General features: G+C 48.0%; 2 protein-coding genes across 4 annotated transcripts in view; one reads left to right on the plus strand and one right to left on the minus strand.

Moving 5' to 3' along the window:
• Positions 1-2,972: 2,972 nt before the first annotated feature.
• Positions 2,973-14,793, minus strand: Rer1 (retention in endoplasmic reticulum sorting receptor 1). 3 transcript variants are annotated; one of them, XM_029540292.1, is made up of 8 exons: positions 14,636-14,793; positions 11,803-11,931; positions 11,361-11,448; positions 9,548-9,652; positions 7,406-7,505; positions 5,916-5,994; positions 4,459-4,594; positions 2,973-3,892 (listed from the first exon to the last, which is right to left on the minus strand). In XM_029540292.1, the coding sequence occupies exons 3-8, from the start codon at positions 11,439-11,441 to the stop codon at positions 3,803-3,805; spliced, it is 591 nt and encodes a 196-aa protein (XP_029396152.1). In that variant the 5' UTR covers positions 11,442-11,448; positions 11,803-11,931; positions 14,636-14,793; the 3' UTR covers positions 2,973-3,802. The 3 variants fall into 3 exon arrangements, with proteins under 3 accessions (XP_029396152.1, XP_021055770.1, XP_021055769.1); XM_021200111.2 differs by having other exon boundaries at positions 11,803-12,012; XM_021200110.2 differs by lacking the exon at positions 11,803-11,931.
• A 218-nt stretch (positions 14,794-15,011) lies between these two features.
• Morn1 (MORN repeat containing 1) overlaps positions 15,012-19,881 on the plus strand; it is a 61,931-nt gene continuing 57,061 nt past the window's right edge. Inside the window, exons 1-4 of the mRNA XM_021200949.1 lie at positions 15,012-15,116; positions 15,887-15,958; positions 17,446-17,544; positions 18,819-18,929. Coding sequence (XP_021056608.1) covers positions 15,041-15,116; positions 15,887-15,958; positions 17,446-17,544; positions 18,819-18,929 — 358 coding nt within the window. The 5' untranslated portion in view covers positions 15,012-15,040. The remainder of the gene's footprint in view (positions 15,117-15,886; positions 15,959-17,445; positions 17,545-18,818; positions 18,930-19,881) is intronic.

Consider the following 19,881-nt stretch of genomic DNA (forward strand, 5'->3'; position numbering starts at 1 on the left):
CTGGATGTCCTGGAACTCACTTTGAGACCAGGCTGGCCTCGAACTCAGAAATCTGCCTGCCTCTGCCTCCCGAGTGCTGGGATTAAAGGCGTGTGCCACGGAGAGGTGGGCATCTTGTTAAAAGCTCTGTGAGATATGAACCATGCTTGGGGTTGAAGTTCCCAGCCTTCCTCTCTTGAGGCCTGACTGAGGACAGGTGAAGGACACGTGTTGGGTGCACACTATCAGGCCGCACTTACTGTCTTAATTCATACATCCAGAGTGCTAGTACATGTGCATACACCACTGAACCATTTCCAGAGGCCTAGGCTGCAAGTGAGAGGGAACTTTATGTGGCTGTTCCCTGCTGTTCAGAGGCTGGGTGTCCTGGGCCGCAGTACAGAAAACATGAGCATTTACTTTGCTAAGCCAGCAGTCTGCATAGTGGGCACTGTGTACCAGCAGGTCTAAGTGTGGAGTGTGTACCCCGCTTTCTCATAGATGGCAGAGCAGGCATGTTCTCTTGAGAGGAAGCACTGGGATTCATCTAGTTAGACCTACTGGAAGTTCTACAAGGGAGGGGCTAGAGTAGCACACACAGACTGGTATCTTACTGGTGGGGTTTGCTGGGAAGATATGGCAGAGGCTCAGTCAAAGGGTAGAGCCCAGGAGAGGCCCTAGAGATCCAAGGTTCCTAAGTATTGAGGATGGGTGGGTGGGCACAGCTATTCTGAGTCAGCACTATCCCGTGCCTAGCCCCTCTAGGACTTGGGACCCTGGGAGAGGCTGTTTTCTGGTTGATTTACAGCTGTGCATGATGTAGAAGAGGAGTTGATGCACTGGGGGATCAGGGCCAGCTACAGTGCACAGCCAATGTGACAAACATACCCTACCCTGCAGACAGAATGTCCCCTGTGCCGGGAGAAGTTCCCACCTCAGATGCTGGTCTACCTGAGACACTACCGCTGACAGCTCCAAGAAGAGGATGGAAGCTCATGGAAGAGTTTCTCTTCAGAACTGTGGCTGCACAGAAATATAAAACCTCCACTGTTCTGTCGCATAAACTACTACAGTTACCTGGGAAGAAAGGGGGTCAGGCACAAATGGGAAAAATTCAGTACAGGGGTGGGAAAGTCTGTTGCACGTAATTGACAGCTTCTTCAGTCTCTGGAGATAGTGGCTTCCCCTCCCTTCCCAAGCCACACAGCTGAGCACTGCTTCAGAAGTTCAGGGTGTTTTACTCAGGTCTGTAAAGAGGCCGCCATTGGGCTGTGAGAGGCAGGGCTCAGGTTAGGCTGGAAGTGAAGTATAGCACTCTGGACTCACCAGTGTCAGTACCCCTCCTAAACCCATGTTGCCAACTCCCTAAGAAAATAAAGGTCTGGGCTGGACAGATGCCTCAGAGGCTAAGAACACTGGATGTTCTTCAGAAGTCCTGAGTTCAAGTCCCAGCAACCATGTCGTGGCTCATAACCATCTATACTGGGATCTGATGCCCTTTCTGCCATGCAGGCAGAACACTATAATACATAATAAATCTTAAAAAAAAAAATAGAAAATGAAGGTCTTCATCTTGGCCTAGTGGGTAGGAAGGGGGTCTCCCTGAGTTGCAGATTTTTAAAAACTATATTAGGTTGCACACATGCCACTGCACATGTGTGGAAATCAGAGAACAACTTGTAGGACTCAGTTCTTTTTTGTTTTTTGTTTGTTTTGGGAGATAGGGTTTCTCTGTATAGCCCTGGCTGTCCTAGAACTCACTCTAGACCAGGTTGGCCTCGAACTCAGAAATCTACCTGCCTCTGCCCCCCCCGAGTGCTGGGATTAAAGGCGTGCGCCACCACGCCCGGCAGCCTGGCATATCTTTAAGAGACTAATTCTACAGAAAAGGTACATTAAGAACAGAAGCTCAAGCTGGGTGGTGGTGGCACACACCTTTGGTCTCAGCACTTAGGAGGTAGAAAAGGTGGATCTCTGAGTTGAGGCCAGCCTGGTCTACAGAGTGAGTTCCAGCACAGCCAGGGTCACACAGAGAAACCCTGTCTTAAAAACTAAAAACAATGCCGGGTGGGTGGTGGTGGTGGCGCACGCCTTTAATCCCAGCACTTGGGGGGCAGAGGCAGGCCAATTTCTGAGTTCAAGGCCAACCTGGTCTACAGAGTGAGTTCCAGGACAGCCAGGGCTACACAGAGAAACCCTGTCTCGAAAAAGACAAAAAACCAAACCAAACAAACAAAAAAAACTAAAAACAACAAACATCAAAAAAGCCAAGAGATCTAGATTTCATAAAACAGTATGAAGACAACCTTTAGTCTACAAGCAGTAAGTAGGGCTGAAGCCCAGCCACCAGCAGTACTGTTTAATGCCACCATGCTCCTTGTGAAGGTCCCCTTACTGAGAGCAGGACCCATCCGGACCCATCCCTCTAGATGGGACAGAGGACCAGGACTACCAAAAGGTGGCTTCTGGGCCTATAGGAAGACCAAGTCTGTGGGAACCTGGAACATAGCTACAGACATCTGCAGTACCACAATTGGGACTCACACTGCTCTGGCCAGGTAGACCCAACTTTCTTTCCAGCTCACCGGAGTCTAGTCAGCGATGAGGAAAACAGTGTGGGAAATGTAAACAGAAACATGCAGGGTGTCAGCCCCAAGTGCTCACATGGCTAAAACACAAACTTACAACATTAGAGAATGTTCTAAGGTTAGGTGTACAAAATGTGACATTTCAAAGGAGCATCAGAGCGCCCACAGGGAAACCCAGGCGCTGACGTACTCAGAATCTAACACCACAGGATGCATGAGGAACACCTCTAATAAGGTCTGACTAGGTCACAGCCTGAGACTGCAGAGCCTGCTGGTACTGGACAGCCTGTGCCTCTGTACCTGTGGTGTCTGCTGTCCTGGTGCTAACTGGCCCAGTGGCTCCCTTGTAATAGCTGTGGCAAGCAAGCTAGCTTCAGTGAGGTGACTCGTGGTGTAGACGAAGGCTGCACAAGCAAGGGACACTGTCTTTAATAAAGTTGGGATTTAAAAGTCACTTAGTAAAATGTTTAAAGAGTATTATTTTTATCACATTAAAAAGTTTGACACGTGGTAGGTTGTTTTCCCCATAGAAAGTAAAAGGCTATGCGATAAACCCCAGACTTGGTGTGCTCTGGCCCGTTCTCTTTCCTTAAAGAGCTTGCTGCATGAGAACAAGTTTAATCAAAAGCAAATGTTATGTATCAAAGGAAAGTGTCAAAATAGTCTCAAACAATTAAAATATAATATATATTTATAATTCCAGGCCCTCAAAAGCAATCATGGTAGTTAAGAACATAGTTTTGAGTCATTATGATCGAGGCCAATTTGAGAAACATCTCTAGTGAGATGAGATTCAGACACTGGCATGAGAACCCCACAGAGCTCTGTGAAATCACCCTCAAAATGGTACATTCTTTTTCACAGCAGGAAGCGGGTTGGCTTGTCCCTCTGGCACAGAGGAGTGGCCTCAGCAGGGTCAGGAAGGCAGCTCTCCAGGGCCGCACTCCCTTCCTCCCTCCCGCTCTCTTGGGTTGCCACCCGCCCTGCCTCCCAAGCCTATGGTTCACTACAATCTGTCCATTTCAAACACATGAACATCACTGAAAAAGAAATCAATGCAATTTGGTTTAAATGCCAGTTTCTTCAAAAACCTGATATTTCAGATACAAATCATTGAGGCTCCTCTTAAAAAGAAAATTCAACTTCCTCATAATCAACTACTTTATGTGAAGAAAAAGGCATTGTTACAATGGCTCAAAACCGTTCTTGAGTCCGTGTGAGAATCAGTCCAGCTTCTAACTAGCAAATGTCTTGCCCACGTCCTCCTTCCCTTTGTATCTCCTCTTCCCGTGTGTGAATGGTATGTACCGGTATTTAATCATGTGCTGGGAAAACAAACACACAAACAAACTTGAGTTACTTCAAAACAGTTTTCTGCTTAACCCTTTTCCCTAGGCCTGAACAGCCAAAGGTACCCCTCGATTGTTTCTGCCTAGCACAATTGAAATTGAGAAGCCAACAGTGTGGTTCACACATTCTAACTCACTAGAGGCCTGTCTGAAAGCCCAACAGAGCCTCTGTGAACAAAGAGCTGGGGAGAGTACAGAAGGCGTACACAGCTACACAGCTACACCACTGGGGTGGGGATGTGCCTTACGCTCTAGCAGGGCAACTACAGGACCTCAAGCTTGAGCTAGAAGGAGCCACTGAGGCACTGCAGGCCCAAGCCCACCTGGCCCTACCCAGGGTTTTCCTACTTCCAGCAACCTTCCAGGAAGGTTCTGTTCTCGCAGACGGCTTGCAGTCTGGGACTCACGGCCAGAAGCCGAGCACAAGTCAGTCATCACACACAGAAGGCGATACCAGCACTAAATGCAAGCATGCTTTTCCAGGGATTCTGCAGCCTTGGGCTGGTCACTGCCATCTTGCACAGCAGCGCTGCTATCTTTACCTTTATTTGCCTCTTCATTGTGATACAGAAAAGCATGATGAAGTACATCACCAGGATCGGCCAGAATACTGGGACGTTAAAAGCCTCGAAGAAGGTACAGATCATAGCCACAAGAATGCCTTTTGTAGCTGCATGCCTTAAAGCAAAGGGAGAAATTAGTGTGGTCCGAGGGCAGCTCCAGGCAACTGTCAAACCCCCCTGGCCTTTACAGCCACCAGAGTAGAATGTGAAGTCAGTCTGTGTGTACTACACTGAACCACAGCCAAGTCCTCTTAGCCTTTTGAAAATTAAGTCTTCTTAAGTTTACAAAAAGTGTAAACACCCCGGCTAAAGCCAAATGAACCTCAAGTTTGCTACCTGAACTGCCATCTTGAGCAGTAGCCAAGGCCCAGGGGCTGACTCTGGAAGCCTGAGTGCCATGAAGTGGCTCCCACCCTAGCACACAGCCCTGCCACACCACCTTGCTGGTTAGGGTCCCTGCTACTGACACCCCCCCCCCAGCTCTTCTTTTCCCACAGAACAGAGTCCGGGTTCCTTGGGGGGCTTCTACCTACCTTCTGCTTCCTCTCCTGGATCATATCCCACATCCACAACGCTTCCTGCCCTACACACAGCACCAGAGCTGCAGAGTCAAAGAACCCAGTTTGCTCATTCAATTTATTGAGCCAACAAAGACTTTGGCTCCTTTGGAATCCAGAGGACATTTGGTCCAAAAGACAGGCCAGGAGGCCACAGCTTCGACCTTTTGACAGAAGGTCCTCAGAGGAGCTACCCTACACTGCACCTACCTACGTCCTCATCCCTCTCTCCCTAGTCCCGCATTCCCAGTCTGCTCTGTGCAAGTGCAGGGTGGCCTTGAACCAAAGCAGTGCCCACAGGAGGTTCAGGGCCCAGAAAACAGCTGTTAGAACCCTTCATTCGAGAACCAGCCTGACCTACTGACTCTAGACTACTGTGCCAACCCAAGGCAGAGCACTGTGAAGTGGTGGTCTCCCTTGAAATGCCCGGTGACACACCCCATGCCTGTCCAGCCCAGCTATGACCTTTTAGATGAATGCACGCCACATGCAAACAAAGCACAACAAAATTCCCACTTTGTTAATAAACCAGGAAGTAGGACAGAGCCTGTCTGCATCTTCCACAAACACCTTAAGAAGTAACAGCAAGACCGGTCAGGAGAAAGGACTTCCACTGTGCAGACAGAGGAAGAGCAGTGGGAATCATGCTGCACTGCCTTCAAAATGCCTTAAACAGGACTTGCAGCGTTCAAACACTAAGCAGTCAGTGTCTGAGGTGGACGTGCCAAGCACTTGACCTGACTGACTATGACATGGCCACTACCTAGTGCATATGTACCAAAATGACACCACATTCCCTGGACAATTACAACATTTGCAAAAGGAAGACATATATAGATGTATATATTTTATTGTTCAATAGAAAAAAAATTAACTCACCAAAATTTGAATTCTGGAAGCCTTCGAATGAAGGGACGAAATTCTTCATTCTGCTTGGTTGGTAACGAAGGGCCGTCATCTGAAAGACAGAACATCAGCTAGAGATGAACCATCTGCCTTTACCTGTGGATCTCTGCCCCACTTACACGTCTTCCCTAAACGCTACTGAACTAGTGTGCTTCACACATGGCAACAGACTTCATTCAACTAAAGTATGGGTCCACAGTCAACGGACAAAGTATAACTTACAAAGTAATTTGTCGCTTTAGAAAACTCAAGTGAGACTTTTTTTTCCTTTTTAAAAAAAGATTTACTTTTATGTGAGTGCTCTATCTGCATGTACACCTTCCTGTCAGAAGAGGACATCAGATCCCATTATAGGTGGTTGTGAGCTACCATGTGGTTGCTGGGAATTGAACTCAGGACCTCTGGAAGAGCAATCAGTGTTCTTAACCACTGAGCCATCTCTCCAGGCCTTCCTGAGACTTAAAAAATAAAATAAAATAAAATAAAATAAAATAAAATAAAATACTTACACACTTTTTAAAGGCATTAACAAAAGATTTCTTCCAGAGCTTCCAGGTTCAATTCCTAGCACCTACATGGCAGCTTACAACTGTGTGTAAACCTGTTCCAGGGGAGCCAATACCCTCATACAGATATACATGCAGTCAAAACACTAATGCACATAAAATAATAATTTAAAAAACTCAATTTCACACAGATTTTTCATTTGTTGTACTATATAGTTATATAAATAAGGACAAACTAACGTTTACCTAAAACAGGTAACAGAAAATGTAGGCCACTTAGTGGTGGTACGTGCTACAATCCTAGCACCTGAGAGCAGGATGAGTTTATGGCCAGTATGGAATGCACAGAAATCCATTATCACAATAAATACAAAGTGCCAATGAAATGCCTCAGCAGGTCAAGACACCTGCTGCCAAGCCAGACGATCTGAGTTCAATCCCTGGAACCCACATGGTAGGAGAAACCCATGACAGGCGGCAGAGATAGGTGGATCTCTGAGTTTGAGGCGAGCCTGGTCTACAGAGTGAGTTCTAGGACAGCCAGGGCTACACAGAGAAACCCTATGTTAACCAACAACAAAAGCCCACACCCAAGAACATTTCAACTCAGAAACCAGGCACACCCAATGCCTCAGCCTGTACTAACTCCTGGCAAGCAGGGTCCTCCTGGTCTGAGCTGTACCTGTGCTATTTACTGCTCTTATATTTTTCTGGCCATATGAAAGTGACCCCTGCGCCCTGCACATCCTCCCACGTGACCCTGGATGTGTTATTTAAACCCAGAGCTTCACTTTTCTCCTGAGCACAGTGGAGTGGAGAGTGACCCTTTCCACGGCTGCACAGGGTTTAGTGAGTGATCCCGATCTAGATGTCACAATCACAGACATCACAAGCCCAGGCCCAAGGACTATCCCAAGAAGGATGCACTCTGACAGCATCCCAACGGCCCTGTTGTACCTGAGTCTTCCATCAAGGAAGGATCCACTTTGGGAGAAAGGAACGCAATGAAAAGGTTTAGGTGGTAAATTCCCAAGGCGTAGGTCACAATGTACCAACCCTGGAAGAGAAGGAAAGCATCATCAACGAGCAACCCAGCCAGCTGGAACCAGTTCACTGAGCCCATACCCAGGAAGCTCTGTTGCACCACAAACATGGTTTCTTCAAGGTGAGGTGATAAGCAATGATGGCTCCACAGTAACCACTTACCTCAACTTGTCTTGTAAGTCTGACAAAACCAAGACAACCTAGGGCCCAGACAGCAAACATCTTTAAGGGTCTAGGCAAATGTGCATGACAGTCACAGTTCTGACCAGGACTGGCTGCAGCAGAAAAGAAAGCTCTCCTCAACACACGGCCCTGTAAATAGGGCTAATGTAGGATGGACGTCTGAGTAACATTCAAGTGTACTCCTGGCCTCAAAGCTTGCTGTGAGCACACATGCTCACATGAAGTCTACAACAGAAAGTCAGCTATTACTGTACACATGACAGCTGGCAGTCCTCTGTAGACAACTCAGAGCATTACAAACACTTCACTTGAAATAGTAACCTCACATGAGAGATCTAGAATGGAGAACCAGAAAAAAATCAAGAGAAAAGGGTTTTCTGTCTTTCTTTTTTCTTTGTTTTGTTTTTGAGACAGGATCTCTCTGTGTAGCCTTGACTGTCCTGGAACTCGCTCTGTAGACCAGGTCAGCCTTGAACTCAAGAGATCCACCTGCCTCTGTCTCTGCCTCCAAAGTGCTGAGATTAAAGGCACGCACCACCGCTGTACCCTACGTCTTCTCATCCCATCTCACCCCTGGCAAAAATCTACAGTTTTCAAACCCAGCTCTCCAGAGAAGACAATGCACTGGGAATCCCTGCAGTCCTAACATTAACACAGGACTGAGCTTACCCAGTTCACTTTCAGAGCTGTGTCCTACTCCTTAAAGGCCTGTATTTTCCATATAAAGGAAACCTTTCTGCCTAAAAATTTTTCAAGTCAGACAACTAGAAACTGGATATAAAAGTAAATTTTATGCACATAAGCTATCATGTTGCAAAGCCAAGCTGTGAGGAATGCTAGGTCAGGCACAAATCTGATTCAGAGCAGAGTACAACCAACCTGTGCGCTCTGCTCCACCCCCACCCCAAGGCTGTCCATCCAGTCTTTCCACTAGTGAATAGACCAAGTTTCAATGAACTCAACACTAATTTCAGACATGCAGTACAGAGCAAATCCTTCAAGCATAAACTAGAGAGTAGCCTACCACCAGCATGCTAAACCAGCACGGCGTCTACTCCTAGGAATAAATTCACAAATGAAAACCATAAAGGACAAGTGTCTACATTTACTTAAGAATTTCACAGCAGTGAATAAATCCAGTAAATCAATGTGTTGTCTCATGTCCTAATGTCCTCCTAACTATTGGGTGGATGGATGGATGGATGGATGGATGGACTTTAAATGCGGAAATACCTTTCATGGATGCAGAGGAGAAAATGCGCTAGTGGAAATCTCTAAGCTGCCTTTCTCTGGACTAACAAGACATTGAAAAGCCTCCAACCCAGGTGTGCAAGGAATTCTTGGAAACCAAGTGTCTAACTAGGGAGTAGCAAGCTCCAAACAGAAGCCTGAGAAGAAGCCACCTGTCCAAGACGCTCACAGACAGCCTAGGGACCTGAAGAACTGCCTTCCTTTATCCTGAAGCCACCCATCCTTTATCCTGAAGCCACCCATCCTTTATCCTCTTAAATGTTTTGTCCTCACTCCCCTCTTTAGCCACACAGAAGTAGCTTAGACCCAGGTGAGTGCAAAAGTCACTTGTGCACCTTAAGTCTGTAGCACACCACTTAAGAATACAGGGATCAGCTTGTGCCCCTAGAGACACAGGTCTGAGGATACCACAGGGTCTGTTATCCACAAGACTAGCCTAGGCACACCGGGAACTCTAAATAAGGAACATAATAAAGTCAGGACAAACTGTTACCAATCCTCTCTAAACAGGTGGTCACACACCTGAAATTATTACAGATCACGTCCTCTAAGAGACATACAATCGAAACTCCAGCCAACAGCACATTTAGACAATGTGAAGACAGCTGAGACCACACTTACTTGTAACAGGTAAACTCTAATCATGTACACAAAACTCAGGCCCAGTGTCACGACCCACCGGACAGCTGTGTAGGGGGTAGACTTGTCCAGCCAGGACTGATAAATCTGTAAGGTAGAATAAAAGGCACACATTAGCCCACAATTCCCATGGACTACAAAGTGCACTTTCTGAAATAGCTAGGTTTCAATTTTAAAGAGATATTTAAAACAGCAAGAGGCTATACGATATATACATAATATATATTATGTATATATTGTAAATACACTGGCATGAAACACTGACTATAATTAATCCAAGATTTATCTGCAATAATTCCTGAAACAGATCCAATTCTTAAGCAAAAGCATTATAAAATAATCAGGCATAAAAGACTATGCTACAGCATTAACCAGAAACATTATAAGGAAAATCAACTTCACCCAAAGGGAGGACATAGGCTACAGAGGAGCAAGTCCACACCTTAAACCCATTGTCACATGGTATAACATGCACACTATAACTCATACTGTGGCATACATACTGTACCCCACATACTGTAACCCATGCCGCAAAATGCATACTATAACCCACATACTGAAACATACATACTGCAAACCATACTGTAACACATACTGTGACACACATACTGTAACCCACACTGTAACATACTGTGACAATACTGTAGCTCATACTATAACCCACATACTGTAACCCACACTGTAACATACTGTGACATAATACTGTAGCTCATACTGTAACCCACATACTGTAGCCCAGATGCTATAATCCATACTGTAACCCACATACTGTAAACAATATACTGTATCCCCATGCTGTAACACACATGGGTCAAATCCTACCAAAACCTATTTTCCCAGGGGTCTCTCTCAGCCCCAGATGTGGCTCCTAAGTCTCAAGGACCTTGCACCTGCCCAACAGGCACACACTGTCCTTGCCTGCCTTCACTGGGAAGTGGCTGGTCACAGCTTGACTGCTGGCAGCCAAACCATGCATTTACACATACCAAAGCTACAGTCATTACTATGGAAATGCTTGAGTTTTCTATAAACAAACATTTCATGTGCACATAGATATGTTTTACATCTTAATTCTGAAATATAACTTTACGTCTTAATTATAAGCATTTTTAAACATTCATGATTATGTAAAGTGTACCTACCCACGAAGCAGCTTCAATAATTATCAAAAGATTGCCGCATGATACTTTCTTAAAAGCGTGGCAAGTTTTTAACCAAACCATAGTATCGGCTCACTGAATCAGACTTGTAGACAGTGAGTGTGTGAGACAGCCTCAAACACAGCCATACATCGTGACCTACATCTACCTGGGCCAGCATGAAGAGTCTCACACTCAGGGAGCAACACCCAACAAACACCTGAGGGCAAAAGAGGACTGAGGCTTACCAGAATGCGGGTGGCAGGTTGAGGAAAAGAGGTGGAAAGAGAAGATCAAGGACCACTGTTGTCTACACCATTGAGATATAAGGACTTTAGTATGTTTAAAGAAGGAGGTGAAGGAGGAAGAGCAGGAGCGGGGGGGAGGGGGGGGAGAGCAGCAGCAGCAGCAACAAAACAAAAACAGAAACAAGAAGTCTCCACTGCCCAGACCCCTCTACCTGACCTTTTTCTGGAACATGTGTGCAGGCACTCATGGCAAAGAAACCAGCCAAACCCTGAAAGCGAAAGCTTCTGCCCAAGGCAAGCTGTAGGTGAGCTTCTCTCTGTAAAATGGCAAGCTCACCCTTCAGGAGAATCTGTCAGGAGACACAGCTTCCCTTCCAAATAGTTCTAATGATCTACAAATCTACTCACCTGTCCAAGACGTGAGAAAAATCTGTACACCACTGAGGGCTTCCCATGGACAGAGTCTCCAACACTGTCCCCTTCAGACATTCTGTAACTGAGATAAACACAAAATTCTTTTAAAATAAATAAAAAGCATTCAGGGATATGAAAATGTTCCCCTCTACTGAGCAGTCTGTCAAGAACTTTTTATGACTTGGCATTTCATCCAAAGCATTTCTTTGGGTTTTCACCAAGCACCCAGCCTTCCTGTTCTGCCCTGGATCTATACTCCCAGGGCCAGGCCCTCTCCCCATCAGCAAGACTGGCAGGCAGTCCATCTATCCGTGTCCCTGTTTCTCATCTAGCAACTGTGAAGGTGATCCTATCTGCCCCTGGCCACTTCAAATGCTGCAGGGATCCCAGGCAGAATTCACTGTAAAACCCAGACAGCCAAGAAAACCATCATTACCCTTGATTTCACAGAGGACAGACCTCCAGCAGTGCTAGGCCTGGCAGCAGCTCAGGTCCAGCTTGGTATCCAGCTCTTCAGATATAGACTCAGGGAAACTGCTAAGTGATGAGACCTCTGTCATCAGTCCTACTTGAGAAGCAGGAGGGAAAAATCTTGTGGTCCTGGTCCTCTCAAATCTATGAGCAGTACCTGTCCCAGGTCCCTCTGCTACACACATGGTGAAGAGGAGAAACAAACTGTAGTTCAAGTATAACTTAAATCTACCTGTGCTGAGCAGCTGAGAACCCTTCAACACCCTCTCTAGCTACAGTCAGCCTTAGGCTCACCATGTGCAAAATGATGCTTTTCTAAAGACTAGACATACAGGCAGACTTCAATCTGCAGCCAAGTCCTGAGCTTGATCTTAATGCTCCCAAAGTAGGTAAAAAACCAGGCTCACAAATGCTACAGCATGGCAGCAGGAGGAGAAATCCAACACCTCCAGCCTACCCTCTCAACCCTGGGGGTTGAGTGCTTTGGAACCAGGTATCAGTGGCCACATAATGTGACAGCCTTTTCAGCACCCCAGACCTCAGTCTCAAGTCTGCAGTAAGACTGACCAGTGTGCTGCCACTTCCTGGATCCACTGAGTACAGTGCTCAGAGCTGCCCAGGAGAATGAGAACGCCCTTTGGTCTCAGGTGTGTGCATAAACGAAATGCACACAATTAAACTGAAGAACCTAGTTGTGGCTCTCCCTTTCTGGGGGATTCCACGTTTAAATAGAGGCCACATTAGAATGTACTACCTAGAGTGGCCATTCCACTTAGGCCAAAGGCCAACTGTGTTAGTCACATTCTTTACCCTATAGTATATGAAAATGTTCCCATATTTTACAGGGATTACCACTAAAACACTTTTGCTTAAATTGAGACAAGAGTAATATTAAAAGGAAAATACTAGGCCTGGTGACACACCTTTAGTCCCAGTTTAGGAGGCAAAGGCAGGCAAGCTGAGGTCAGCTTGATCTACATAGTGAGTTCCAGACCAACCTATCTCCATAGTGAGGGCATCTTAAAGAAGAAAGACAGAGCTGCTCCTTTAAACTGCAAACCTGAGCTTAAACTCTGCTTCAGATGATGCGTAGAAAACCTACCAAAACACATTAGTCAAGTTTTGATTAACAGACAAACATTGCTCTACATCTTGATTAAACTCACTGCCAATAACAACCCGAGAGAGGCACCATAGCGAGATTAAGAATGTGAACTTTGGAGTCCCACTGCCGGCTTCAAATCCCAGCACTGCACTTCCTAGCAATATGATCTGGGACAGCTATTGAAGAATGCTCGGACCTGGAAAACGGGATGAGCACCTCCCTGCCTTCCTCAAAGGGCAGCCTGCGGTAAACCAAGTGTCAGCCCTCGATGTTTCAGACTTGTTCCTGGATTAGGGCAGCCCTCATACCAGCTGTTCTAGCTGCCATCCTCCTCTCCATTCAGACTAAAGGTCAGAGAGGCCCTCCATGCTGTCCACAATGACCACCGTTTCCAATCCCTTCCTAGTAATCTCTCAATCTCCTCTCACCAGAACACACGCTCCTTCCTGAGGGACCTTGTCTGGTTTTAGGATATGCTCCATGTCTCTCTCTCTCTCTCTCCCTCTCTCTCTCTCTCTCTCTCTCTCTCTCTCTCTCTCTCTCTCTCACACACACACACACACACACACAACAAGACAAAAGCTGTTCTAAGGGGGACAAGTACCACACAGTGAACCCCCCCCCCTTGTTCTGGAGCCCATCATTTGGCTAGTTTCTGCAATCCATCACTCCTAAATTAGTAATACAGCAGAGAGCAGAAAGCTCTCTGCGCCGCATTTGGGGGTCACTGCCTCTTGGCCAAAAAAAAAGACCTGCATGCTTCAAGAGTTGTTCCCTTTCTGTCGACCCTTCCAGACCCTGCCCCTCAGAGTCCTTCCCTCTCTGGGTCCCTCCCACCTTTGGGGGTGGGGTGGAAAATGATCATCTTGGATCTTCCCCAGCAACCAGTTCCCCAGTCCGGATCTAAGGGACAGAGTATGGGTTTACTTATGCTCTTCTGAGCACTTATGAGGGAATTCCACATATTATGTTTTAAAAAAAAACCTCACATCAAAAAAAGCAATTCCAAGATGCATAACTAGTCTCTAGTCTTTCCCCTCCACCCCAAGACAGGGTTCCTTCATGTAGACCAGGCTAGCCTCAAACTCACAGCCTCTGCCTCACGTAAAGGCGTGCACCACCACCTCCTGGATAGTATCTATTATTAAGAACTAAGAAAGAAAAGACACTGGGGGTTCTCAAAGTGAAAGTAGGAAGCCCTCTTGCACTGATACCCTGCTAAGGGAGACAATGTAGCCTTATCTGCTCCACGCTGGAGGTACAGCCTGGAGGGCTGGGGATTTTACTGCCTTAATGTCACCATATAATCTAGACCCATTTAACCAGCACCCCTTCAATCCATTCAGTAACTTCTTCTCACTCAGGCTTAATTCCTACACGTGTGACCCGAAACCGAGCACGGTAGTGGGGTAACAAGAGGACACCTAACACACGCCGCCCGGATCTGTGCAGGCGACAACAGGCCACCTTCCTCCACGACCGGGAGGGCGAGCCGCGGCCGGGGCGGGCAGCGCTCAGCAGTCCCCTCGCGCACCCCTCTCGGAGATCGGCCCGCCCCTGGCAACCCCTCGCCAGGCTCAAAGGCGCTGCCCGGCCCCGCCCGCCGGCCGGCCCGCCCGTGGCCTTGACAGCCCAGAGGAAGGCGGCGGTGTGCCGCCCGACCAGGTCCGTGCCACCAGCCCACCCCCAGCACCTCGCAGCTCCGGTGCAGCCGAGCCGCGGTCTCCCTCACGGCTGCGGAAGGAGGATGGCGGGCAGGGAGGCCGCCAGAGCTCGGCTCCGGATCCGGGAAGGTGCACAGGCACTTCCGTTCCGTCCCGCGGCACCGCCTCCAGCCGCCAAGATGGCCGCGGGGCGGGGCCCCAGCTCCAACCATTTCCGCTTCCGGTACGGACGCCGATGCCGTTGGCGGGAGTGCTTCCCGGCGGAAGGATGGGGTCGGCGGAAACGCGCCGTGGTGCACAGGCGCATTGGCGTCCTCAGGCTCCGGATCCGGCGCGCCGTGGCTTCGGATGGGATGGTCTCCTGGCCACGCCCATGGCAACCGGAGGCCAATGGAAGGCCGCTTTATGGTTGCTAGGGAAACTTTAGCGGCAAGATGGCGGCAGCTGGTGCTCCGAACCAGGCTTCGCTCCAGCCGCGTCGGCACTCGCCGGGACTGCCGCCGCGAAACGGTACGGGCTGCGACTCCCTGCTGGAGCTCGGTCGCGTTCGCGTGCTCCACAGGCGTGGTCCAGGCTGCAGGATCACGGCCAGCCGACCCTGCGTCAGGGTGGGCAGGTAGAGCTGAGGTCAGGCTGGCTGGGTGAGCACACGAGGCCGCCTGGGATTGCGGGCTCGCCCAACGCAGTCTGATGAAATGTTGTTCTAAAACCGGAGAAACAGGATCGATATGAGGTCAGAGTCCATGCTAGTGCCACCGTCTTCCCGTCCCAGGCTGCGACTTGCTGGCAAGAAAGCAGTGGGGTTGCTTATCCATCTCAGGAACTGAGAGATGGGTGTTGGGTGTGATGTCTCAGACAGAGCTAGCTGCATGATAAAAGATGAGGCAGCCAGGAGTAATTAGGAGTGAGTGTGGATTTTGTGCTGTGGGGACAGGAGGATGGTGAAGGTCCTGGCAGGGTGGGCTCTTCGCTGTATCCTCACGGAGCTTGTTCACTGCTTCCGTGCCCTCACCACCTCCATTTGAATTCTTCCTCTTAAGAGCCTACAGTCAGCTTTTGTCCTAGCCCTCCTTTGGCCAGGCCTGCCTTTCCCTCAGTACTATCCATGTAACAAAACCCAAGGAAGGGAGAGGGAACATGCATCTTGAGCAATTAACCATCCTGTCATGTTCAAGAGACTGATGAGAAATGACCCAGACTACTCCAGACGCTGAGCTGCCCCATCTCTGTGTGTGTTGATGTCAAACCATCGCTTTGTTCATCTTCTTTTCCATACACAGGCTATGGCGTATATGTATACCCAAATTCTTTCTTCCGCTATGAAGGAGAATGGAAGGGAGGCAAGAAACATGGTAAGAAGCATGAAAGAACCCTGTTCTCTCCACCGCGTCTGTGAGCATTCCAGTTTATAGAACACCACCAGACAGAGGCCAGGAGATATGGAGATGTTGCAGTGAGACATTGAATCTGTTGACTCCTGAGGAAAGGCAGCTGTCTTCTTAGCAGGCTGCCTCCTGCTACCTCTCTTACAGCATGGAGGCTCTGCTGTGTTTTCCCAAGCTAGAGTTAATGGAGGTGAGGTACCAGGCTTTGTTTCTAATAAGAACAAAATGACCGACTGGCACTCATTAATCCCAGCACTCAGGGGGCAGAGGCGGGGGATCTCTTGGGTTCAGGGCCAGTCTTACTACAGAGTGAGTTTCAAGACTGCCATAATTACATAGAGAAACCCTGTCTCAGAAAACCAAAAGTAGAAAGAAAGAAAGAAAAAAGAAAGAAGAAACAAGCCAGATTTTTAGAAAACCTGGGCAAAGAGGGGAAAAGTACAAAATGAGCATGCCTTTGAATGGCCTTTGCATGGACACACACACACACACACACACATACATACATGTACGTGCGTGCGTGTGTGCATGCACCAGAGAAGTACTGAGTCTAGACTTTCCAGTGTCTAGACTCTGCCTACTCCATAAACTAGAAGGCTCATCGCATCTGCCGGCTACCAGAATCTTTCTCATTTTCTTTTACATCTTTTTGTTGTTTTGGTTTAGGTGTTTGAAACACAGTCTTGCTACATAATATATATAGCCCAGGCTGGCCTTGAACTTGTAATCCTTTTGCTTCAGCCTCCAAAGTGCCCCACTGCACCCAGTCTCTACCAATATTGTCTTTATTATTTTGTTGTTGTTGTTGTTTTCTTGCGACCCCAGAGCCTGTACGAATGAAGTGCCCCACCAGCAGGCTGTATCCTTAGCACCTTTCAGCTTTTGCTTGGCTTTTTCAGCTTTTGTTTCTCATTTTTCACCATCATTAAGGATTATCTTCTATAAGCAGGCACTGTTGTCAGAGCTGCTTGAAGAGTCACCCACTTTTAAGAATGTGTTCTCCAGGGGCCAGAAAGATGGCTCAGAAGAGTGCTTGAAGCTCTTGCAGAGGACCAGAGTTCAGTTCCCAGCACCTATATCAGGTAGCTCATAACAGCCCATAACTCTAGCTCCAGGGAACCTGACACCAACCTCCAGTCTCCATGGGCACTGTCATGCACGGGCACACACGCATGTGTCCTTTGTCCTCGTGTAGATGGAGGACAGACAAGGTCTCATGTGCACAGCTCATGACTCTGTGGTCATCTCAATGAGAGCCGGCAGTCAGGAATGTGTTCCTTTGTTTATATGAGTTTCCACTGTGTTGCCCAGACTGGCCCAGCCTCTGAGTAGCTAGGTTACAGACGTGCACCACCATGGCAGCTAAAGTTTTCACTCTGCAAAGGGAGCCCACCCAGCATGAGTCGGTCTGTGGCCACTCCCACAAGCCGACTGCACTTTGTTTCTCTTACCAGGTCATGGGAAGCTATTGTTTAAAGATGGAAGTTATTATGAAGGCGAATTTGTGGATGGAGAAATCACTGGGGAAGGCTGCCAGCACTGGGCCTGGTCAGGTTAGCATTGGACAAAGGCGGGCTGCTGACTCTGTTCCCATAACCCTCCCAGAGCTTGTGGCCACGCAGAGTGCTGTGTGTAAACAGGGAGCTACAGGCTCCAGTAAGGAGAGGAGAGCAGCATGCAGGCTGGGGCAAGGGTGAGGAGGCTTACAGCCTGGATGGCCTTCGTGCCCAGTGAAAGGGTGCCCCAGGGTTCCTAGGTAAGGGTTTGCACTCACCTCAATAGAAAACTCGGTCTTCTCTATAACACCTAGATGAAAGAAAAGTTTATCAGCCCAAAGTTACATTTTCTTCTACATTAAAGATATTTTAGGGGCTGGAGAGAAGGCTCAGTGGTTAAGAACACTGGCTGTTCTTCCAGAGAGCCTTAGTTCAATTCCCAGCAACTACATGGTGGCTCACAACCATCTCTATAATGTGATCTGATGCCCTCTTCTGGCATGAAGGTATACATTCAGATAGAGCACTCATACATAAAATAAATAATTAAATCTTTTAAAAAACCAAAAGGGTATTTTAGGCCAGAGGTGGTCATGCGTACCTTTGATGCCAGCACTTAAAATAAACAAAGATATTTCAGTCAAGGTGCATCCCTGGATGGACAGACTGCTCCGTGGCTTCCATGCCAGTGGTCAGGGGTACTTCCTGGAGCTTTAGGCTTCCCAGTTAGTGGTCGTTAGCACTCAGGAGAGCTTTTCTCTTGGATTCAATTGTTTTTAAAAAGCCAGGAAAGTCCTTCGTTGTACCCCAACAGTGTCACAGGCAAGGGCTTCCATGGCATTCTGCCATCCCAGCCAGGGTATGGACACAGGTCCAAAGCATGTTCTCTTCCTTGCTGTCCATACCAAAGAGTAAGGTAAAGAGACAGACACCAGCCAGGTGTAGTAGCACACACCTCTAGTCCCAGCACTCAGAAAACAAAGGAAGACAGATCTTTGTGAGTCTGAGGCCAGCCTAGTCTACATAGAGACTGAGACCTCCATTTGAAAACACCTCAGGCCAGGAGGTGGTGGCACACACCTTTATCCTAACATTTGGAATGCACAGGCAGGGGGATCTCTGCATTTGAGACCACCTTGGTCTACAGATCAAGTTTCATGACATCCAGAACTACACAGAGAAATTCTGTCTCAGAAAAACTAACAAAAGAAAAAGGGAAAAAGAAAGAAAGAGAAGAAAATAAAAATGACTGGCGTCATCTCCACCGCCATTGGCTGGGGCACAGCAGAGAACCAGAAAGTAACCTGATTCTTTCCTCCTATCTATCTCAGGAAACACCTACTCTGGACAGTTTGTTTTAGGAGAGCCTCAAGGGCACGGCATCATGAAGTACAAAGCTGGAGGTCGCTATGAAGGGGAGCTCTCCCAAGGCCTGAGGGAAGGTCTGGTACCCAGGGGGTTGGGGGGGTCTGTGTGTGCTCAGGTGGTAGAACCACTAAGCTAGCCTGTCTGACTTCGGAGGCAGGGATTGGTACCCCTTTTTCTGCCTACAGTGCAGATGAGCCCATCAGAGCCTATATACAGAAAGCAAGCTGCCTACCATGTCCTGGGACATGTGTCATGCCCACATCCGCTATCTGTACTGTCTACCACTTACAGGTTAAAACAGCACACAATTCTTTGATGATAAGCATGGATCCCACAGGTTGGCCTGAGGCAGGTCTGCAGTTTCACAGTGAGTCATCCTGCTGCTGCAGCCGTGCCTTGACCAGATCCACTCTCCCAAGATCCTAGTGACACTGGACTATCAGGCCCCTAAGGCCTGAGTTAGTCACCTCATGTATGGTCTGCAAGGCCAAAGAAGATAAGGGTTGATTGAAGAGCTGCCTGTCCCTTTGGACACTGGGAAAGACTAACGGATGCTGTAAATGAACCAGCAGATTGTAGTGTGTATGAATGCAGTGGGAACTTCCTTTTCTTTCTCCAGATTTACTTGAGCTAGGGAATAGAAATACCCTTGAGTTTCTGAATTGTCTAGAAGCTGAGGGTATCGACAGCTCAGCAAGGCCCCATCTTTATTCACATTTCTCTGGCCTTTCAAGGTGACAAACCTTGCAGGGGAACTCAGGCAGAGCCCTGCCATGCTTACTGTGTACCGAGTAATTCTGAGACAGAAATATTCACATGGACTCTAAGCATCCCTCTATACTGTCCACCAAAACCCAGTGGTTGTGGAGGGCTTCTGCGTAGCCCCCACTAGAACTTGTGGTGGATAGTCTGGATCGATTTTATGAGCAGTGGCAGCTATCTGTCCCTACATACATCTAACCAGTCCCGGGCAGCGGCAGCTATCTGTCCCTACATACATCTAACCAGACCCGGGCAGCGGCAGCT

This window comes from Mus pahari, chromosome 6, assembly GCF_900095145.1.
Source record: "Mus pahari chromosome 6, PAHARI_EIJ_v1.1, whole genome shotgun sequence".
NCBI lineage: Eukaryota > Metazoa > Chordata > Mammalia > Rodentia > Muridae > Mus > Mus pahari.

Bases quoted from the DNA above. Each gene is read 5' to 3' on its own strand.
- Rer1 (XM_021200110.2), bottom strand. From the start codon at position 11,441: ATGTCTGAAGGGGACAGTGTTGGAGACTCTGTCCATGGGAAGCCCTCA. The intron at 9,653-11,360 runs GTGAGTAGATTT...TCTACCTTACAG, and splicing joins TTTTCTCACGTCTTGGACAG to ATTTATCAGTCCTGGCTGGA. The intron at 3,893-4,458 runs GTAAAGATAGCA...TTGTTTTCCCAG, and splicing joins CAATGAAGAGGCAAATAAAG to CACATGATTAAATACCGGTA.